A 22,040-nucleotide genomic window follows, 5' to 3' on the forward strand; every position below is an offset into this window, starting at 1 on the left:
CCAAGGTCGATTCTGCTGTGAGTACTTCTGCAACAGCCCCCTCATTTTAAACTAACTAATTTATGCTGATTCCAACTCTTGCCTATTTGTCAAAAGCTAATTATCTTTCTCCTGCACCCCAGGAATATAGGGTGTTGCACACAGAAGCTGCCCCAGATTACACTTATCAAGTCATAGTTTTCTGCCGAGACTTCCCTGAAAACTTAAAGGGACTAAAAACTCATTAGTAGGTAACCAAAAATTAGATGCCACATTCTAAAAATGTGCTGGAAATTGAAATTACTAAAAAGATGACTACCAATCTGACCCCCCACAACCAGTTGCCTTAATAACATTACTGTTTGCTAATACTAATTAATTATTCATTCTTATGGCACAAATCAATTTTTTAATGTTTTCTTTTTGTTTATTTACATTGAGAGAGAGAGGGAGGGGCAGAGAGAGAGAAAAGCCCAAGTAGGCTCCGCACTATCAGGGCAGAGCCTGGGTGGGGAGTGGGGGGCCTTGAACCCACAAGTCGTGAGATCATGCCCTGAGGCGAAATCAAGAGTCATGGGATGCTTAACCAACTGAACCTACCACCCAGGTGCCCCAGTCACACATCAATTCTAAGGCAGATTTCAAAATCCCTTGTGGAGAGTCACAGAAAACTCAAAACTTCAGCATGTATAGGAGAAAGACTAAGAAATAGGGAATTCAGTGTTGGATCACCTGAGTTTAAATCTCAGTTCTACCTTGTGGTAAAATGTAAACTGTAAGTGAGGATGATCGCTTCTTTGGGTTTATTTCCTAATTCACAATTCTGAGCCGGTATCTACTGCAGGTGGTTGGGGGCACGGAATGGGATTAACAAGGTGTTTGGCAAGTAGATGTTCAGCAATGTTCCTGAGTCTTAGGAATAAAACCTTAACGAGCGGAAGACAAGTATCTGTGTACCACCATTAACTGAAATTTTCAGAGCAAACTTTCAGGTAAGAACTCATGCCTTAAAATCAGAAAGAACTCAGTTAAACTCCTGGCTCTATCATTTAGGAGCTATGTTATCTTGGGCAAATTCCATGAGATTATCTGAGATAGAATAAAAGATAAGGCCAACTGTGACTCTAATCTTCATATAAAATTTTCTATAAATATGTAAAGGGTTAATAGAAAAGAGTTAATTTCCCCCTCCTACCTGGAGTTCTATTTTATTATTTTTAAACATTAGTAAAACTAGTAGCTATTTGTTTTTGTTATTAAAAAAAGAACACCCAAAGTGTTTTAAGGAAATGTCATGTTCTTTATTTGTCATCTCTACAACATGTAAGTGATAAAACCTAGTAACATTATCCAGAACTAATTATTGGCATCCTACAAAATAAAAGACAATAAAGAACATAGTTAATTCACTTTCAGTTTTAGATGTTAATCAGATAATGGCTTTAATCCAATGCCCATTTAGAAATAAGCACACTTACCTAGCCACATCAAATGACTGTGCCTTCTGTAATTTAGTGTTTAATTGTGACCCTGGACCAGATCTACTGAAGGAAGAGCTCTTTGGCAATGTGGCTGCTGTAAAAATAAATAAATGGTGAATAATTTTAATCCTACAAAGAAAAGAAACATTTTCCTATTAGTGAAAATTAAAATATATACTCACCAAATCTGAGGCAGAAATTATTCCTCCCTTACTACCCTGGACTCAAAAAGAGTGACTTCCTCCTTACTCCCTGCCCCTTGCCAAAAATTTTTCTAGATTTTACTCATTCCTACTGAAAATCACCTTGCTAAGTAGTAATGCTTACAATCCATAACTCTTTGTTAAAAGTTTCATATCACATCTTTTTTTTGTAAATTTATTTATTTATTTATTTATTTATTTATTTATTTATTTATTTATTTATTTATTTTGAGAGAGAGAGAGAGAGAGAGAGAGGAGAGAGCACACAAGCAGGGGAGGGGCAGAGAGAGAATCCCAAGCAGGCTCCTCAATGTTAGCGCAGAGCCCGACGCAGCGCTTGAACCCACAAACTGTGAAATCATGAGCCAAAACCAAGAGTTGGCAGCTTAACCGGCTTAGCCACCCAGATGCCCCTGTATCACATCTTACGGGATCTGTTCCCATAGTTAAAGAAGCAACAGCTTAAATACATAGGATGGCATTTTCTTAACTGTGCTAAAGGAGCAGAAGTATTAGGTCCAGATGAAAGAAACAAAAGGTCCCAGCCTTGCAGTCCCGGCCAGATAACATGGGATGCTAGGGAGGGTCAGCCTTTGTGTCTGATTCCCATCAGGGCTGGTTAGCTGGGTGCCAGGAAAATACGCTGAGTCTCAGCCACATTCCCCACCTCCTGGCCTATTGTCTTGCAACATTTGCTATTAAGCCCAAAAGAAAACAAGACAGAGCACATGCATTCACAGACGCTACTTGAAAAGTAACTGCAACAACTTTTACAGCTGCCATCACGTCTACAGCCATGGCCACATATGAAAGGTAAACTACATGGGACAAGAAAATCTTAAAAAAAGAAAAAAAAAAGTGCTGCCTTTAGATTCTTTAGCTATAACTTACAGACAGATCTTGACAGATGGAATAAATCCAGGGAACTGGGCAGAGAAATAACCATTCAAACATAATCATTACCCATGGCTAAGATCCAGGCCATCATCGCTACTGAAATTACACAGACATATCCCAAGTACTTTTTTAAAAAAATACTTTACCCCCGGATAAGAATTCATTAGATGTGTAGACCACATCTACAGTTTACGCTTTCTTTTCACTAAAGGGAAAAAGACTTCAAATAAAGTCTCAAAATGAAATTAACTACACCAGGAACTTTTTAATCCTTTCTATCAATGAAGCAAGCAGGTAATACTCCGTCTTTAATGTATTTAGCCATTTAATCAACTTCCTTCCCCCCTCCTCCTGATTCACTCCACCTCCTCAAAAAAAAAAAAAAAAAAAAAAAAAAGAAATAGCTTTGTTCTTTTTTTCTCCCCATTCTCCTAAGGGAATGGCTTACTTATTAGCAATTCATAGCAGCTGAAGAAAAGTAGTAACTGACACACGGGAAGAGAAAATGTTCAACTACTACTGATCGAACTTGAGTCGCTCCTGTCAAGCCCTTGAAAGGAAATTATGCTCTTGGTTTTAGCTGTTGAGTTCACCTTTGTCCATAATGGTACCAGAGCTCCATAATTTCATTCTCCGTTACCTCTCTCTAGCCTAACACATCCTATTCAGTGTGTTGGGAAAAAGTGAGATATTAAATGTAAAAAAAAGGAAGATATCTTCCTCTGGAATGAAATGCCATTCAAATGTAATCAGAGAGTGATGACAGAAGATTTAACAAGAGGGAAGAGTAAAACACAAGTTGTAAAAAGTCAGTCTGTGGATTCAGCAGGTCACATACCAGGATGAGCAAATGCGGGTAGAGGTTGTATAACAGGGGGAGCCCCGTTAGCCAGGGGAGGCACTGCTGCTGTAGGAACAGAAGATACTAGAGGTGGAGACATTCCGACAACTGGAATGGATCCCATTGGCACCGGAGCAACAGCTGTGAGTGGCGGCATGCTGGCGATGCCTCCTATTCCTAGGAAGAAAAAAATCCCAGCACAAGTCACATGGAACCACCTTTCCACGTTCAATGACAATTAATCCAGGGGTGTTTGAAGAAGAAACTCGCTTTCCAGCTCTAACATATTTTCATTTAAAATAGAAATTCAGAAAAAAAATATAAATTCACATTAATCATTTTGGAGAGTACCAAAAATTATGTCAAGAATCAATCACATCCTAAGGGCACAAGATCCAACTTGAAAAGGCATCTACTGGCCAAAGTTGAGGGTCAATAAGAATAATAACTGCAATGGAATGAAAGCCACAAAGGGAATTAAATTTATGAATTCATAATTATATTGAAAAAAATCCTAATTGGTCACCATAGGTAATCAATTTATTTTGAAAACTAGTATAAATAAAGGAGGAAAAGAAATCAAACATTTATCCTGCCTTTCCTTTACATATTCAACCTCAGAGTAACCAAACATTTTCATGGGGTTGTTTCTCTTGGTTAGAGGATTCTAACCAAAGAATGAAGAAATGATCAATGTTTCCTTTCTTTTTTGTTTCTCTGTCTGAACTTGTGATATTGTGTCATAAAAAGATACATATATCTGGTCTGTCCCTGGTTCCTGGCAGAGCTCCTAAAACCCTTGTGATTTCCTGACTGATAGGAACATCTTTTGTTACACAGTATTAGGTCTTGGTCCCTGGTTCCTGACACAAGAGCTTCTAAGACCCCTGGAATCTCTGGAGTGACAGAAGTCTTTTTGTATTTAAATAAGATGACTGGTGGCTGGGGCCCCCCAGAATACCTACCGGATGGGAGCTGATCACAGGAAAGACCAAGGCATGGTTAGAGGGTTGCAACTTTCAATCCCATCCCACCCCTCCCCACCTCCACACAGACCTCAGGGGAGGGTACAGGGGCTGGAGATTGAGCTAGTCAATGGCCAAGGATGTCATCAATCACACCATAGCAATGAAGCCTCCATAGAAACTCCTATATTACAGGGTTTGGAGAGCTTCCAGGCTGGTAAACACATCCACATGCTGGGAGGGTGGCACACCCCAACTCCGTCAGGACAGAAGCACTTACACACAGGACCCTTCTGGGCCTCGCCCTTATACACCCCTTCATCTGCCTGTTCATCTGTATGTATCCTTTGTCATATACTTTATAACAAACTAGTAAACTTAAGTAAATGTTTCTCTGAGTTTTGTGAGCTGTTCTAGCAAATTCAGAAAGGGGAAGAAGGGTGTGTGGGAGCCTCTGACTTTGTAGTCAAGTCAGACAGAAGTATGGGTACCCTAGTGACTGAGGGCTTGTGACTCAAGTCTGAAGTGAGGGCAGCCTTGTGGGACTGGGCCCTTCAACCCTTAGAATCTGACTCTAATTCCAGTAGTTACCACCAGAATTAATCATAAAAAAAGAAGTTAGTGTCTGGAGAGTTGGAAAATTTGGTGGCATGGTTTTTCTGGACGCAAAATTCTTGGCTTTGTCTTTCCTCCATAATCCTAAATATATTACTCCGTTTTTTTCTGGCATCAAGCACTGCTATAGAGAAGTCTGAAGACATTCTAATTTTCTTCCTCTTGTAAGTCATGTGCTTTCTTTTGCTGTATACCCAAATAATTTTTTGTTTTTGTAGAATTTATCTTCGTGTTGGTTTCTCCAGGTTGACATTCTCAAGCATATGATATCTTCTTTCCAATAAAGTGTCAAATCTTTTATTTCCAGCAAGTTGTCTTAAACTAGTCTTTACCATTTGTTCTCTTTCCTTGCTTTGGTTTCCTTCTTCAGGTACTCCCAACTACCATACATTCACTTTCCTTTGCCTTCAATATCGGTCACTTTTTCTCAAATCCTTTTTATCTCTTGTGCATTTCTTCTTAATGTTTGAAATCTTCCTCTTTTTACCTTGTTTCTCTTCTGATAGCATCTCTTGTGCTGCTTCTGGTTTGTCTTCAGTTCTGAAATGACTTTTTCTTTTATTTCTCATTCTTTTCTGAGTTCTGTCGCCTTATTTCTGAGGCTTTAAAATTCTGATTGTGTTGGTCTTTCACGACTTGTGTCATTTTCTTAGTATTTTTCAGCTTGTTTTGAAATTGTAGGTTCCTGGGATGCCCTCCTTGTCCACAGAGCTGTTATTCAGCTCTTTATTCTCCTTTTCCTAATAATAACTTTGTGTGGGATTTGACCTTGCCTGATACTGCCTGTGGCTCATTTTTATGTGAGCCTTGCTTCCTGGGATTTCCAGCCTCTGTCCTCCACCTCCACGTTGGTCTGGACCTTCTCCTCCTTTCGTGTCTGTGTTGCCGCCCTGCTCAATTTGGATTCGACTCCCAGTCATTTCTCCTCAGGGTAGGGACTTGTCCCATGAGGACGCCTTGTTCCGCCAGCTTTTAAATAACCACTACAAAGACTAACATCCTTTTACCAGTTGACTACCTTTTCTGAATGAACATTTTCTAAATATTTCTAAAGAAATCCATCTACTGGAGGCTGTGTTTTAGATATCATTTCTCTGGACTCTGCTAAATTTTTTTTTTTTAATTTTTTTTTCAACGTTTATTTATTTTTGGGACAGAGAGAGACAGAGCATGAACGGGGGAGGAGCAGAGAGAGAGGGGGACACAGAATCGGAAACAGGCTCCAGGCTCCGAGCCATCAGCCCAGAGCCTGACGCGGGGCTCGAACTCACGGACCGCGAGATCGTGACCTGGCTGAAGTCGGACGCTTAACCGACTGCGCCACCCAGGCGCCCCTGGACTCTGCTAAATTTTAATTCCTGAAATTTTCCCATCTCTCCTCAACCACTGGGTTTTCCCTCACTTCTCTAAAAATGCAGGAGCACTCCTCATCCTAAACACACCAGCCTTCAGCTGACATGCTCCTCCAGCTTTCTCTCTCCTTTCCAGTAGCACTCTCCCCTTTTCCAAGCCTTCAATCAGGCTTGAGTCTCTACCACTCCAATGAAACTGCTTTTCAAGGTCATATACAAATCCATCTTGTAAAATCCAATCATTTTTCTGTCCTATTACTCAATCTCTCAGAAGCAAATCCAACAAGGGAGCTCTGCCTCCTTGAAAAACGCTTTCTTGGCTAATGGGACAACAACCTTCTCCTATTTCACCCCTGGCTTCTTCCCTTTTACTACACCCTTAAATGTCACAGCACAGCAAGGCCTGCTCCCAGGTCTCCTGCCTACTCTAGTTGCACATTCTAGGGTATTTTATCCAATGCCAGGGATTTCAATGCCATCCATACTCAAATTCTCCCAGAGCTGATAGATCCTTCTTCTGAGTTCCAGACCCATGGATTCATCTGCCTCCTTGCAAATGCACTAGGCCCCTCACACTTAACATTACCAAGATTTGATTTATTTTTCTTCCACATTGATTATTAACACCCAGATCTAAATCCCCACTACCTCTTGCCCATGGCAAAAACCCCCTTACTGACTTCCCTGATTCTACTCTTGTCCCCTTGCAGTCCAGTCTTCAGATAACACAGATTATTTTTTCTAAATGTCTGTCGACCACGGGGTGCCTGGGTGGCTCAGTCGGTTGAGCATCTGACTTCAGCTCAGGTCATGATCTGGTGGTTTGTGAGTTCAAGCCCCGCGTCAGGCTCTATGCTGACAGCTCAGAGCTCAGAGCCTGCTTCAGATTCTGTGTCTCCCCCTCTCTCTGCCCCTCCCCTGCTCATGCTCTGTCTCTCAAAAATAAATGTTATAAAAAAAATTAAATGTCTACCAACCATGTACTCTCTTACCCATAAGCTCTCTGTAGCTTTTCACTGCACTTAGAAAAAAAAAATTATAGGGGAGTCTGGGTGGCGCAGTTGGTTAAGTGTCCAACTCTTGAGCTCAGCTCAGTTCATGATCTCACAGTTTGTGAGCATGGGGCTCTATGCTAATAGCATGGAACCTACTTGGGATTCTGTCTCCCCCTCTCTCTGTCCCTCCCCAGCTTGTGCTCGCTCTTTCAAAATAAATAAACTTTTAAAAAAGAAAGAAAAAGAGATTCTCGCTCATTAGTGGTTTTATTAGGCCCTAAACCATCTGGCTCTTGCCTTACCTCCCTGACCTGAAGGCCCACCAATACCTCAGCTACAGTGCTCTCATTTCTGTTTCTTGCACATAAACAGCTTCATTTTTGCCTTAGGACCTTTGCAACTGCTATTCCTTTTGCTTGGAACGTTCTCTCCTAGGTCTTCCTTCACATCGCTCTCATCTCTAATTCAGCTCAAAGTCATCTCTTTTCAGAGAATTCTGCCCTGCTCAACCTGTCCCGTCAGCATCTCTATCCTATTACCCTGTTGTACAGAACTGATTGCTTTTATCTTGCCCTGAAATAATTCATCCATATGCTTGCTTTCTCCAGCTTCATGAGAAGCTTCAAAGCAGCAGGAGCCATGATATCTTGTTCACCAACATGTTCCTAGCAACTAGGGACACACAGTTGGGGTTTAAAAATAATGGTTTGATCTAATAAAACCATGGGATCTGGCAAATAAACAAGCAAAAGACAAATAACCCCTCCCTGAAACAGTTGGATTCAGAGTCAAAGAAGAATTCTGCTGTGTGCAAACACACTGAGGGAAGATACCAGGAACACTCACAGAATTTCCTGGAATATAGCTGGCTGTCCTTAAGCAAGTCACAGTATCACTGTACCCCATTTCCTCTCCTTCACATAGGGGAGTTGACCAACCCCTAGTTGGCCTCAGTTCCACGTTAACATGTGTCTCAGCACCCACGCAGACAATGAACCCAGGAACAGTTACGTTCCATGCCACCCATATGGTTTGGTGATAATGATAGTGGGAAGGTAAATAGGGAAAAACTGTATGTTTGGACAGGTTCTACCTCCCTTTCTAGAAATATGGTCTTAAGCAAACTGTTCACCTTCGTAGAATCTTAATTCTCTCATAACAGGCCTAATAATTTCTGTGTATTTTAGGGTATTGTTGTGACCAAATAAAATACATGCGAAAGTATAATATGTAAGTGGTAGGAAATGCATGGTCAGATAATTTTTAATATTAATTAGAAAATAATGATAGTAGTAACAAATTATTTTCTTCTCAAAACTAGCCATGTAAGAAGTATAAAAAAAAAAAAATTACCTGGGGTCGCGCTGAGAGGTGGAACTAGAAAGACTAGCAAAGGTCAGATCTTTGAGTTAACCTGGGCAAACCTGGTTAGGGCACAATGTACTTTTAACTTCTCTCATGTTCTGATATTCCCTGGTGATTCCTTTCTTGACACTAATTTCCTGAGGATGCTGGTGTGATGGGAAGGAGGGAAGGAAAGGCAGTGGGGAAGCCTAGGGGAAGAGCTCAGGACTGGGGAATGGCAGCTCAGAGATCCCAGGTGCCCTCAGAGGCAGTGACAGGTTATTTAGGTGACGGTAAAACCGCCTGGGCAGAGAGGCCGCAACCTTGTGGGAATAAATCAGCAATGTCTCTAGAGTTGAAAGTCCTGCTGCAGAATGGAACAAGAGAAGACATATTAAATGTTAGAGGAAGAATTACTGACCCCGGGTTTGAGGGAAAAAGAGGAAATGGGATGCCTCTGGTTATTTGACTCTTCCTCCCCTCTGAGGTTTCTTCTTGCAGCCCCAGAAGGGAGGCCAAAAGACAACCAAACACCTTTTAGCTGTTTTAACCCATGGGTCCTGACCAAGCATTGGCTACAGGGACCTTCATGAGATTCAGAGCCACTTCCACTGAAAGAAGCCAGCTAACTAAGGGATCAGGACTGGGAACACAATGGACAAGACCAAGGACCCCGGGCACTATGAGCTGACCAGACTCTTCACCCCTGCTCTTCCTAGCCTTTGCTCCTGTGTGATTTCCTGAGTTTTCCCTTCTTCCCTTGGATCGCTATCCTGTTTGCTTGACCTGCACCTTTTGCCTTATAACCACCAGTCTTGTGGCTAAACCTCAAGAGAAAGGCAACGCTCAGAGGTGTTTTTAATGGCAAATCTATTAAGCAAAGCCACAACATTTATTTATCTCAGCTTATCATTAATTGTATCAGAGACAACCTGCCTTACTATTGATTGCTCCCTCCCAAACCTATTTCACCTATCGCCTGCTATCAGATATATCAGGAGGAAGAAAGGGAAACCCTAGCCACAATTTTTGTGTTTTGTTTAAACTAAGAACTTTCTCATGAGTCAGATTTTAGATCTGATTACTGCAATCTTTAAATCAATGTAAATAATTAAAGTCTAAGGTGAGAACAGAGAAGAAATCAGGACTGTTGGTGATCTTAGTCAACTAATTACTGATTCGGTTTTAAGAAAAATATATAGGGGCGCCTGGGTGGCTCAGTCGGTTGAGCGTCCGACTTCGGCTCAGGTCATGATCTCACAGCTCGTGGGTTTGAGCCCCGCGTCCGGCTCTGTGCTCACAGCTCAGAGCCTGGAGCTGCTTCAGATTCTGTGTCTCCCTTTCCCTCTGCCCCTCCCCTGCTCATGCTCTGTCTCTCCCTGTCTCTCAAAAATGAATAAACGTTAAAAAAAAATTAAAAAAAAAAAAAAGAAAGAAAAATATATGGCTAAAGGGTATCGTTTTATGGAATTGTGTTTTTAACTGACAAAATGTTTGTTTCCTGCTTCATTTTGTTCTAAATGTGGCCAATTGTCTCAATACCATGAATTTAAAAACACACTGCTAGATACCATAATCCAAGGGAGCTGTTTATGCACAGGAGAAAATCAAAATGTTATGGAAACAGAAAGCCAACAGGAAGCATGTGGCATTGTGAAGGGTCAAGAATGAAGAGCAATAAAAAGGCAGAAGATGCGATAGCAGACTGCAAGTTTATTCTTTTTACCTTGACATTCTGTAGCTTTGCTTTCATTTTGATTACTAGCATCTGTTAAAAAGAAAACCACAAGACCCAAATGGTGTCACTTAGGCCAAGTCACCAAATCTGGGGCTTAAAACCCAACCTAATGGCAGACTGAAACTGCCCCAGAAACGTAGTCTTAACCCATCAGTCCAGAATCTTCTGATCAGAATCAATGAGGTCATCTGTCCCATGGGCCCTGTCCATCACCCAAAGGAAGATGAATGAGATAATTGACCTGATAAGACCCCCTGGCCTTCGACTCAAGGGAAAGTGATCTTGCCAGATACAATCTTTTCTTTTCTTGTGCCAACAACTTTCTTGCCCCACCCTCCTTCCTTCCCCTCTACTTGCTACATGAGTGCTGCCCCACACATGAACCACTTAATAAAAAAGCCCATGATGTCTTCAAATTTACTCAGCTGAACTTCTGTTCTTTAACACATCCTAGGGTGTGAATGTGAACATGCTTCTTCTCCTCCAGCACCATCTGCCTGCACAGGACCATCACTTTTCAGACAGAATAGCCTCCTAGAATTTCACAAGGCTACAAACTGAAAAGGGGAAAAAAGGGAAATATTTATTTTTAAAATATACAATGCAATATAGGAACCAAGTCCTTTTCAGACTTACCAAAGGCTGGTGCACTAGAAATAGCGACCGGCTGCTGTTTCATGACAGGGGGAAGTGTGGAAGGGAGTTGGTACCCTTGCAGTTTCAGTTTGATAAGTTTCATAGCTATGGAAAACTCCACTTGATCCATTCGCCCGTCATTGTTCATATCAGCTAGCGCCCTGCAAACCAACACCAAGGGCTTGGAATGATTCTGACCATAAAAGAACCTTCCCATAACCACCACTCCCACCCACACAACAAAACAGTCGGCTCCCTTAATCCCGGGGAGAACAAAAAACAGAAGAAAACAAAGCACGCCAAACCAAACCAAAACTTGTTTACCAAGCTATAGGAAGCCACCTGGGAATACTGACAAGGTTTTGTATCAAAGTAAGAACAGTTTTTATTGTGTTATTCTTTACTTATGTGATACATGAGGTAATGTTCAGTGTGAACGCCAGGATATGCACTTTGGATATCTAATGGGATTCTTTCTGAGGTAGTGAAAATGTTCCAAAATCAGATAGCGGCGATGGTTCACGACTCTGTGGACACACTAAAAACCAGTGAATTATACATTTAAAAGGGGGGAATTTTACGTGTGAATTATGTCATAATACAGATGTTAGTGGAAGGGGCTTGCTGGCTCAGTTGGTGTACGCGACTCTTAATCTCAAGGTCCTGCATTCAAGCCCTGCGTTTCCCCTAAAAAGATGTTGGGGTGGAGGAGTAGGAAAAGAGAGTTTATTTCTATAGATTCTTGACTAGATGGCACCAACCCGTCGACGAACCCTACCATGGGGACATGACATGGTGTGGTACACTATAGTTCTACTATACCTTTAAAGCTGTGAAAATTAATTGAGTTCCCAAACGTATTCATTATTTACAAAGGGTACTCAGACACAGGTGGTCAAGTATAACTTGCAACGAGCATTTTCCTACTCAGGTTTTTATTTTTTCTTTCTTTCTTTAATTTTTTTAAGGCTTATTTATTTTTGAGAGAGACACGGAGCGCAAGCGGGGGAGGAGCAGAAGAGAGGGAAACACGGAATCTGAAGCAGGATCCGGGCTCTGTACTGACAGAGCCTGATGTGGGGCTCGAACCCACGAGCTGTGAGATCATGACCTGAGCCGAAGTCGGATGCTCAACCAACTGAGCACCTCTCTTCAACTTTTTTTTAAGTGTATTTATTTTTGAAAGTGAGAGAGAGAAAGAGAGAGAGAGAGAGAGAGAGAGAAAGAGAGCAAGTGGGGGAGGGGCAGAGAGAGAAGGAGAGAAAGAGAATCCCAAGCAGTTTCCAAGCTGTCAGCGCTTTCTTTTCTTTTCTTTTTTTAATGAAGTAGAGTTGACAATGTCACATTAGTTTCGGCGCAATGAGCTTTAATGTATGTTCTCTCAAAGAAGAGTAAGCAAAAGAAAAGGAAACTATAGCCACCGGAAACTATGCAAACCACAACTGTGCATATTCACAATTTATCCTCTTCTGCATGAAAAATGTTCACCCAAATTTCGTTTCCTTTAGTCTAGATATTAAAAGTGTTAGGGTGATTTATTTTTTAAAACCTATCTTAAGAAAAATTTTATTGGCGACAGCAAAACATAAGACCAGCGACTCCAGTTAAAATGCCATGACTAGTGATCTTAAATGAGCCACATCTAGTAATATCTCAAAAAGAAAATTAAGTTTCATAGAAAAGAATCCCATGTTACTGAAGTTAACTCAAGGAAGCAAACATGAAACACAATAAAAAGCATGACATACAACAAAGATGAAAAATCTCTAAACATGTTGGGGGCACATGGGTGGCTCAGTAGGTTAAGTGTCTGACTTTGGCTCAGGTCATGATCTCATGGTTCGTGGTTTCGAGCTCTGCATTGGATTCTCTGCTGTCAGTGTGGAGCCCACTTTGGATCCTCTGCTCCCCCCTCTCTCTCTGCTCCTTCCCTGATTGTGCCCTCTGTCTCTCAAAAATAAATAAACATTTTTGGGGCACCTGGGTGGCTCAGTCAGTTAAGCATCTGACTTCAGCTCAGATCATGATCTCATAGTTCGTGAGTTTGAGCCCCATGTCGGGCTCTGTGCTGACAGCTCAGATCCTGGAGCCTGCTTTGGATTCTATGTCTCCCTCTCTGTCTGACCCCTCCCCTATTCATGCTCTGTCTCTCTCTCAAAAATAAATAAACATAAAAAATTTAAAAAAAAAAAAACATTTTTTAAAAATCTCTAAAAATGTTAAAAGCTGTAAGAGTCGACACTATTTGAGAAAATAAGAAAAAGTCACAAAGTGGGAGATGGGCTACAGAAACCACCTTTCTGCCTCAGCTAGGAGCACACCCCAATCTTCCTGTCGCCAGTGATCCCCTTCAGCAAACCAGTGGGGTCTGAATTTCACTCACTGACACTAAGCTTGAGAGTCATTTTGCATACGTTTCTTTCTCATCTGGATTCGTACATAAATCAGTTATTCACATCCTTTGCTTTCTGATGGACTACATATGTTTTTCTTCTCAATTTGTAAGAGCTTGCTGTATATTACACATACATATTCATATTACATTCACTTTATCTGATTTTTTTTAACTTATTATTACTCTGTTCATTTGTGTATAATATCTTTACCGTGGGAAATCCTACATTTTTATACTATGCGATTTCACTTATATGTGGAATCCAAAAAACAAAACAAATGAACAAACAAAACAGAAACAGACTCATAAATTCAGAGAATACAGGTTGCCAGGGGGGTGGAGGGAGTTGGGTGGGAGGATGGATAAAATAGGTGAAGGGCATTAAGAGGTAGGTACAAACTTCCAGCTATAAAATAAATAAGTCATGGGGGATGTACAGTACAGCATAGGAAATACAGTCAACAGTACTGTAATAACTCTGTATGGTGACAGATGGTGACTATACTTACCATGGTGATCATTTTATAAGGTATATAAAATGTCAAGTCACTGAGTTATATGCTTGAAATTAATATGATACAAGTTTATTAACTAACCCAGCCTCTTCTCATGAAACTAAAAAATATTTTTGCTGTAAAAGAAATGTTCATACGAAGTGATACCTATTTCTGGATAATCTACTATGAACAATTCCCGGGTCAATACAACAGTGATCTGATCACACTGGCTCTGTGGTACGGTCTGGTTCTGACGAGACTTTTCTCTTCTTAAACTTTGTTTGGCTATTCACAGATGTTTGGTTTTCTTTCCCCTATGAATTTTAAGATCATTTATCTGTTCTACAAACAACCCTACAGGGCACCAAGCTGTAACGACATTAGCCCAACAAGGACACTAGTATGTCCTAGAGTTTGTTCAACTCCACAAATATTTCCTTTAATAAGATTATATCACTTTCTTGGGGTGCCTGGGTGGATTAGTCAGTTAAGCGTCTGACTTCAGCTCAGGTCATGATCTCACCGCTCCCAGGTTTGAGCCCCACATCAGGCTCTGTGCTGACAGCTCAGAGCCTGGAGCCCGCTTCAGATTCTGTCTCCCTCTCTCTCTGCCCCTCCCCTGCTTGCTTGCACTCCGTCTCTCAAAAATAAATAAATGTTAAAAAAAAAAAATTTTTTTTAAAGATTGTATCACTTTCTTCTTGTAAATAATAACTTTATTAAATGTATTCTTAGGAGTTTTATCATTTCTATCATTATTTTAAATGGAACATTTCCCCCATTTCCATATTTAGGGGTTTATTTCAAGCATAGAGAAAAATTTTGCTTCTACTAATCATGTATGCTATATTCAGCTATCTTACCAAACTTCTATAAACACTACGTCTTTACACTGAAATCTCTTAGTTTTGTTAAGTATATAATCATATAACTGGCAAAAAAGAGTGCTAACTTTCATTTCCAGTATTTATATACTTCCTTTTTTTTTAATTGGTCTTACTGCCTCTAAGACATCATTGAATGTGTGGGCATCCTGTGAAGCTCTAGGTTTCAATGAAATGGCTGCAATGCTTCACTGTTTAGAAGAATATTTGGTAGTGATCTTTAGAAAGTAGCCTGACATATTAACGGAGCTTCCTTTCTACATATAAGAACTGTGTACTTTTTTTTTTTAATCAAATGCCTATTCAGCATCTGTTGATCTGATCATACTTCCTTTTGCCATAATAATGCTGAGAAAATGTCTTGATTCTGAACCAAACTTACGCTGCTGGCATAAACTCAAGTCAGTCATGGTTTTAGTACATTGTGGAATTCTATTTGCTACGATTTTGTTTTGATTTTTGCATCCATATTCATAATTGAGCCTGGTCTCTGGTTTGTTTTATTTGTAACTATTTTAAGGTTTTATACAGGAAGTTAGGGTGAACTTTCCTTCTTTTGCTAAGGTTTTCTAAAAAGATACTCAGCAAATGGTTTTCAGGGGGAAAAAAACTTGCTAACAATCAACATCAACATGCATCCTTAAAAAAAAAAAATCAAGCAGATGGATTCTCACTCTCAATTCCCAACACCACTGCCCCCCAAAACACATTTTCTTTCTTTCTTTTTCAATGTTTCTTCATTTTTGAAAAAGAGCGAGCAGGGGAGGGGTGGGGTGGGGGGGAGGGACAGAAGATCCAAAGCAGGCTCTGCACTGTCAGCACAGAGCCTGATGTGGGGCTTAAACCCATGAACCGTGAGATCATGACCTGAGCCTGAAGTCAGGCGCCTAACTGACTAAGCCACCCAGGCACCCCCAAAGCACATTTTCTAGTGAGAAATAAATATCCAATGTGGGATAATGACTAGCTGAGGGAGAAGAGACTTTCTAGAACTTTTCAGGGTTTAATTAGAAGAATTTCATATTTCTGAAAACCTTCCACTAAAATGCCTCAGTGGGAGAGGAGGGGAGACGTGTAATCTTCAAGTTCCAGGTGCTTGACTTTAAGCCACCCACCACAATCCTACATCTTTTTGAGAGTTTTGTGTCATCTTTCTTAAAAGCTTTTTTGCTCAACTAACAAAACATAACTGTTGGGACCCACTGGTAGTAAAACGCCAAAGGACTTTACGCAAATACATTAGTTACTCCTACAAAGCTCATCTCTCTCTTCCTTCCCCTCTACCAGTGAAAAAGCTGGAACACTAGAAGAGCTGAAATTCTATTTCTCAAGGTCTCTCGGTGGGGGGGGGGGGGGGGGGGAAGGACTTCAGCTCAGCCATCTGCTTTCACCTCCATTTATAGTTCAGTCATTCCTAATAATCCCCCCAAAAGATGAAGAATCCTAAATTTAAATTCATAAAACTTCCAAAGTGAAAAAATACACAAGCAAAAAACAGGCATAAGTCAAACAATTATTGTATATGAATTAAAAACAAAGTGGTCTTGGGGCACCTGGGTGGCTCAGTCGCTTAAGCATCCGACTTCAGCTCAGGTCATGATCTTGCGGTTCATGAGTTTGAGCCCCGCGTTGCTGACAGCTCAGAGCCTGAAGCCTGCTTTGGATTCTGTCTCCCTTTCTCTCTGCCCCTCCCCCACTCACGCTCTGTCTCATGAATAAATGTTAAAAAAGTTTTTTTTTTTTTAAATAACAACAAAGTGATCTTAAAATACAATGTTTAGCCTGATATTAAAACCCATACATAGCAACAAGCGAGGTTGAGATGAGAGAGGACCACGGGTCTGCTGAAATCTTCAGGGAAAGCTACATGAAAGCGTGTGTAACATGCTGGTGAGAAAAAGTGTTAAAAGTCCAAATGAAGGGAAATCTGGCAACATCTCCAGAATTGCCTATGCGTTTACTCTTTGACCCAGCAAACCCACACCTAGGATTTGACCCTGAAGATACACACCTCCAGCAATATAAAAATATACATGCTTCAGCTCATTCATCATTGCTACATTATTGGAAATAACTGAAATGCACACACACAGGAGACCGGTTGAATATATTACAGTATATCTTCTAAAAGGAGTGCTATGTAACTGTAGAGAAAGAGAGAGAGAGAGAGAGAGACAGGGGGAGAGACAGAGAGAGAGAGAGCTATAGAATGATATGAGTGATTTCCAGGATGTGTTGTTAAGTGAGAAAAGCAAAGAACAAAAGAACATTTACAGGTGGTAATCCTGAAAGTAAGAAGGAAGAGAACATAATTTAAATATAGATATGCACACTAAATATAGATATATTATAAACCTGCTTTTTTCCCAACAGAAATGAATAAAGGAAGGATGATAAGAAACTAACAAAACAGGTGAGCCCAGGGATGAAGGACTAGCACAGGGAATAACACGTCTCTGGGTTCACTTTTTTGTATGGTTTTGGCTTTCAGAACCTTGTTCATGTGTTACATACTCAGAAATAAAATTAAAGTCCACAAAGAAAGGAGATCCATAAACTGAATAAGAACAAAAACAGATAAACCCAAGAGTATTTTAAGTAAGTCACATACCCACATAGGAGGAGTAACGTAGTACTCAGGGTCTAAACAGCAGGGACCATGAAGCACTCACTCCTGGATTCCAAGGACTGTGTTTGTAGTGGACATGAGTGTGGCAGTTGTGAAAGTACTTCCTTTGTTTTCTAGGATTAAAGGATAAGACCACCTCTCCTCACTCACCTCATTCACTGCATGGAGGTGAAAGCCTGTGGCCCTTGGGGACCCATTGCACTCATGAAGGCTTCTCACAGAATGCTCCTCTCTCACAGTGTAGATCAATTCAGCCTACTCATTCATTCATTGATTCATCGATTCATTCATTCGTTTTTTTTTTTTTATTCATCCAACAAATAATTTTTGAAGAGAGGTACCTAGTAAGGTCCAGGCCCTTTCTAGGAATTGGTGTCACAATTGTGAAAGAGACAGAGAAGGTTCCTGCCCTCACAGGGCTAATATTTTAGGGCAAGCAGACACTAAACAAGAGAACTAATCAAATGATACCTCATGACGGTAACTGCTGTTAAAAAATTAAAACAAGGTAGTGGGAGGGAGAAGATGGTGGGTAGGAACAGGTGGGCAGAGGGAACTACTTCAGATGAGGTGACATATGAACTGAAACCTGAAGGGTAATCAGCCAGCTCGCTATGTAAGGATCCGGAGGAACTGTATTACAGGAAGAGGATATACCACGTGCAATGACCCAGAAGTCAAGAAGAAGCCTGGCCCGTTTAAACAGAAAGGTCAGTGAAACTGGAATACAAAAATTGAGGAAGACAGAAGTGGAAAATTAAAGAAGATGAAAAAAGCATCTTGACAGGAGCCTTGATAGGACTTTAGATTTTCTTCTCAATGGGGAATTTAAAATAGATTTACTTTTCACAGAGATAGTGTGGGCACTGCATGAAGAATGAAATCTAAAGGGGCAAGTTTGAAAGAGACTCTAAGTCAAAATGCTGACCAGTGAGCCCAAGTGAGAAGACAAATTAGGACAACAGCAATGGCAATGGAAAGAAATGGCCAGATTGGGGATAAGGTCTGTAAATGGAGCCAAAAGGCTGCGCCGATGGACGGAACGTGTAGGGCGAGGAAAAGGGAGGAATCACGCGGGGCTCCCAGGAGCTGGACAGACGCTCAGTGCCATGAACGGAGGGCGGAGAGAGAAGGGATGCAGGGGAGGGAATGGGAATTCAGGATGACTTTTTCAGTTTTTGGTAAACAAGTTTGGCAAACTGATCTTTCTGGGGGCCGGAAGGCCCTTCTGACAGAGGCACAGAAGTATCCTAAGACACTGCATGTTATACAACTGTTGGCCCTGTCCCCAAGCCCCTCGCTGCAGAGATAGATCACCAAGCCATTCTAACATTTGCCTTTAGGTCCCAGGTTCCTGCCTTCTCTCTCTGGGCCCACTTCCCGGTGGGCCTTCCTGCCCCTCATTTCTCTCCTTAGGAGCCTCTAATCCCTATTTCTGTGGCCTCTACTGCTTCTGATGTCAAACCCTTCTTCATTCAAACTCTTTTTATTTCTTGGACCATCCAGGCTCCTGTCCATTCCCCTCTGCTTTCTTCTCCTCCCTCTCCACACGAGGCCAAGGTTGAAACTATAAACATCTGGAGTTGCCAAAAGGATACAGGATATTTGCCAGATCCCTTCCAGCTCCTTATTAGTAAGACAATTTCTAGGAAGCTGTCTCATCTTTGGCACTACACATACTAGCTTGACTCTATTCTCTGAGAATTCAGGTTTCCCTGTATGGTTAATTGGAGATTGGGCTGGATAGGTAAGTTGCCCCAAAGGATCAGTAGGTTACAGTTTTAAAAGTTCACAAACTAGTTAACTGGAATATAGTTTCTACCTGAAACAAAACCTATACAGGTTTATAACACATATTCCCCAGCAATCCACATCATTCATGTATTCGAACTGAAGTCCACAGCAAAGAAAGTAAGTCCCAGAGAGATAGCTACTATTATAATTCCAAACTCTCAATCCAAAATTTTCTTCTTCCCCCCCATGACTGACAAAGGGACTGCTCAAACCTTCAGACTCAAACCTGCTCCTCTTCCCACCAAAAGGGGCACGGACCTTCCCCGGCACCCCACCACAAAACCCACAAGAGAGCACAAGAATAGCATGACAGATGGAAAGTGAAAACTATTTCATTAGATCAACTGTTATTGCTTATACATTTAAAAACCTAACTCTGGGGGCACCTGGGTGTCTCAGGTAGTTAAGTGTCTGACTTTGGCTCAGGTCATGATCTCACGGCGTGAGCTCAAGCCTCACATCGGGCTCCTTGCTGACAGTGCGGGACCTGCTTGGGATTCTCTCTCTCTGCCCCTCTCTCAACTCTCTCTCTCTCTCAGAATAAATAAACTTTAAAAATAAATAAATACATACATACCTACCTACCTACCTACCCTGAAGAGGTCAAGTATTGCTCAGGGTTACCAAATAAGTGTCAGTGGTAGGGCTGAAAGATCTTACTCCTACTTGGCACTATGCTATTCTGTCATCTTAGCAGGACAGCTGTGGTTCATGAAATTTATGATTACTCAAAGACATTTCTTTGGGGAAAAGATACTTACTTAGAGGCATGCTTCCCTCACCCCCTAATAACAATTCTTGATAAAAGGAAAACATGCCATCACAAATTTATTTAATGAAATGTCAGAAAAAATTAAAAACAAAGAACAGTTTTGACTCAAGCCAAGGCTGCCAATTCATCACTTTTGTTGTTAATACAAATTTTCACTATAAAAATAGTAAGTTGGAAAAATGACTTTAATATGCTTAGCTAAAAACAGTTTGGAAAGCTGACACTAACATAATTGCACAAAAAAAAAAGTGAAATTTACTAGATAATACTTTATTTTGCCCCATTATAGTCATTTCTACATGGCAATTTTTATACTGCTATTAACTATATATCCTTCCACCAGACTACAATTTCTATGGAAGCATGGATTTTGTCTATTCTGTTCACTGATGTACTCCAAGCACCTATAATAGTCACTGACCCATAGGAGACATTCAATAAATATTTTCCACTGTTGATAAATGTAAGGTGTCACTTTCTTGCAGCATAACGCACTGTAAAACTGCTTCCTGGGGCGCAGTCGGTTAAGCATCTGACTCTTGATCTCAGCCATGATCTCACAATTTGTGTTCAAGCCCCACACTGGGCTCTGCGTTGATGGCATGGAGCCTGCTTGGGATTCTGTCTCTCCTTCTCTCTGCCCCTCCCCTGCTTGTGCTCTCTCTCTCTCCAAAGAAATAAATAAACTTAAAAAAAAAAAAAAACAAAAACCCTGCTTCTTGAATGAATGTTCATAAATTGGGAATATAGCACAAAAGCAGAATTCAATGGAGGAAGCTATATCTGGGAAAGGAAAGTTCTAGTGAGTCATCTTGACTGACGATGTGAAATACAATCATCGACCAGAACACAAAGCAAATGAAAGCTTCTTACAGTTAACACAGATGTCACATGTCTCTTGAATTTAAACTCGGGCGCTCAACTGCCAGGGCAGTGCCCCTGTGCTCACATAAGCATAAGTTCTTGCTCTCCCCACCACTCTCCCACCCCTTGCAAACCTTTTACTTCATTTTAAAAGTAATTCCAAAAACCTTGGTTATCTGATTTTCCCAGCTCAAAGTAGATCAGAAGAGCTAGAAGGGCATCAGAGGAGGAGGCTCACCAATTGGAAGAGACAGTCTGGCAGCCGATATGCTGACAACCAGGAAAGAGAAAAGAAAGCAGACACCAAAAAAAGCACAGGAATCTGGTATCATTTAGTTTCAATTCAAATATAGCCATATACAAATGTGTGTGTGTGTGTGTATATGTATGTATGTATGTATGTATATATGCGTATATATGTATGTATATGTGTATGCAGATTTCCCATGAGAGTTTTGCTATTCTGAACACAGTAAATGATTTTCATACTGATGATACTTTAATGTTTTGAGGGCCTATTACACACCAGGTCCTATGCTAAGTCCTTTATACACGGTTTCTCTGCTAATGTTCTCAACAACCCTTTAAGGAAAATATATCTTCCCTTTTTCTAGATGAGAAAACAGGTTAGAGAGGATAAATACATGCTCTAAATCATAAGGACAGAACACCGTACAGCTGGGATTCAAACTCAGGAGTGTGATTACAAATCCCGTGCTCTTTCTACTGCACAGCAAGCTGACTCCCCAACACTAATAAGCCCTGGAAATGAAGTATTAACTGCAAAAGCCGCACTGTGTGGGAAAATGTGACCTCTTGGCAACAGAACTCAGCGTGACATGACCAAAGTCGTAAACTTAAAATCCACAATTATATTTCCCACTTTTTTTTTACTGGCCCTTTCTTTCCTGTGGGTTCAAAAGAATGAATGCTTATTTGTGATAGTTAATCCAGGAATTCAACAATATTTACTAAGCATTCACCTTGTACAACACTGCAATAAATACTAGTTGTTTCACTATTCCGCTGGTGGTTTCGCTACTAACCCCCAAATATTTTCCTTACCTTTTAGTCAATGAAAGATACAGAACCATTACATTATAAAGCAAGAAATGCGGGACTTTCAGATGAGCATGGGTGATGTAAATAAGGCTAAAAC

General features: G+C 40.8%; 1 protein-coding gene and 1 long non-coding RNA gene across 8 annotated transcripts in view; one reads left to right on the plus strand and one right to left on the minus strand.

Moving 5' to 3' along the window:
- ITSN1 (intersectin 1) overlaps positions 1–22,040 on the minus strand; it is a 220,478-nt gene that overhangs the window by 126,223 nt on the left and 72,215 nt on the right. For all 7 annotated transcript variants that reach the window (XM_023238780.2, XM_023238781.2, XM_023238779.2 and 4 more), the window contains exons 5-7: positions 11,047–11,207; positions 3,399–3,578; positions 1,458–1,554 (exon numbers count right to left, since the gene is read on the minus strand). In XM_023238780.2, the coding sequence (XP_023094548.1) occupies positions 1,458–1,554; positions 3,399–3,578; positions 11,047–11,207 (438 nt within the window). The remainder of the gene's footprint in view (positions 1–1,457; positions 1,555–3,398; positions 3,579–11,046; positions 11,208–22,040) is intronic.
- On the plus strand, positions 4,569–21,873 carry LOC123379871. Its single transcript, XR_006584834.1, has 3 exons — positions 4,569–4,702; positions 21,071–21,206; positions 21,496–21,873. It is a non-coding gene; the product is annotated as an uncharacterized LOC123379871 (long non-coding RNA).

Source organism: Felis catus, chromosome C2 (assembly GCF_018350175.1).
Source record: "Felis catus isolate Fca126 chromosome C2, F.catus_Fca126_mat1.0, whole genome shotgun sequence".
Classification (NCBI taxonomy): Eukaryota; Metazoa; Chordata; class Mammalia; order Carnivora; family Felidae; genus Felis; species Felis catus.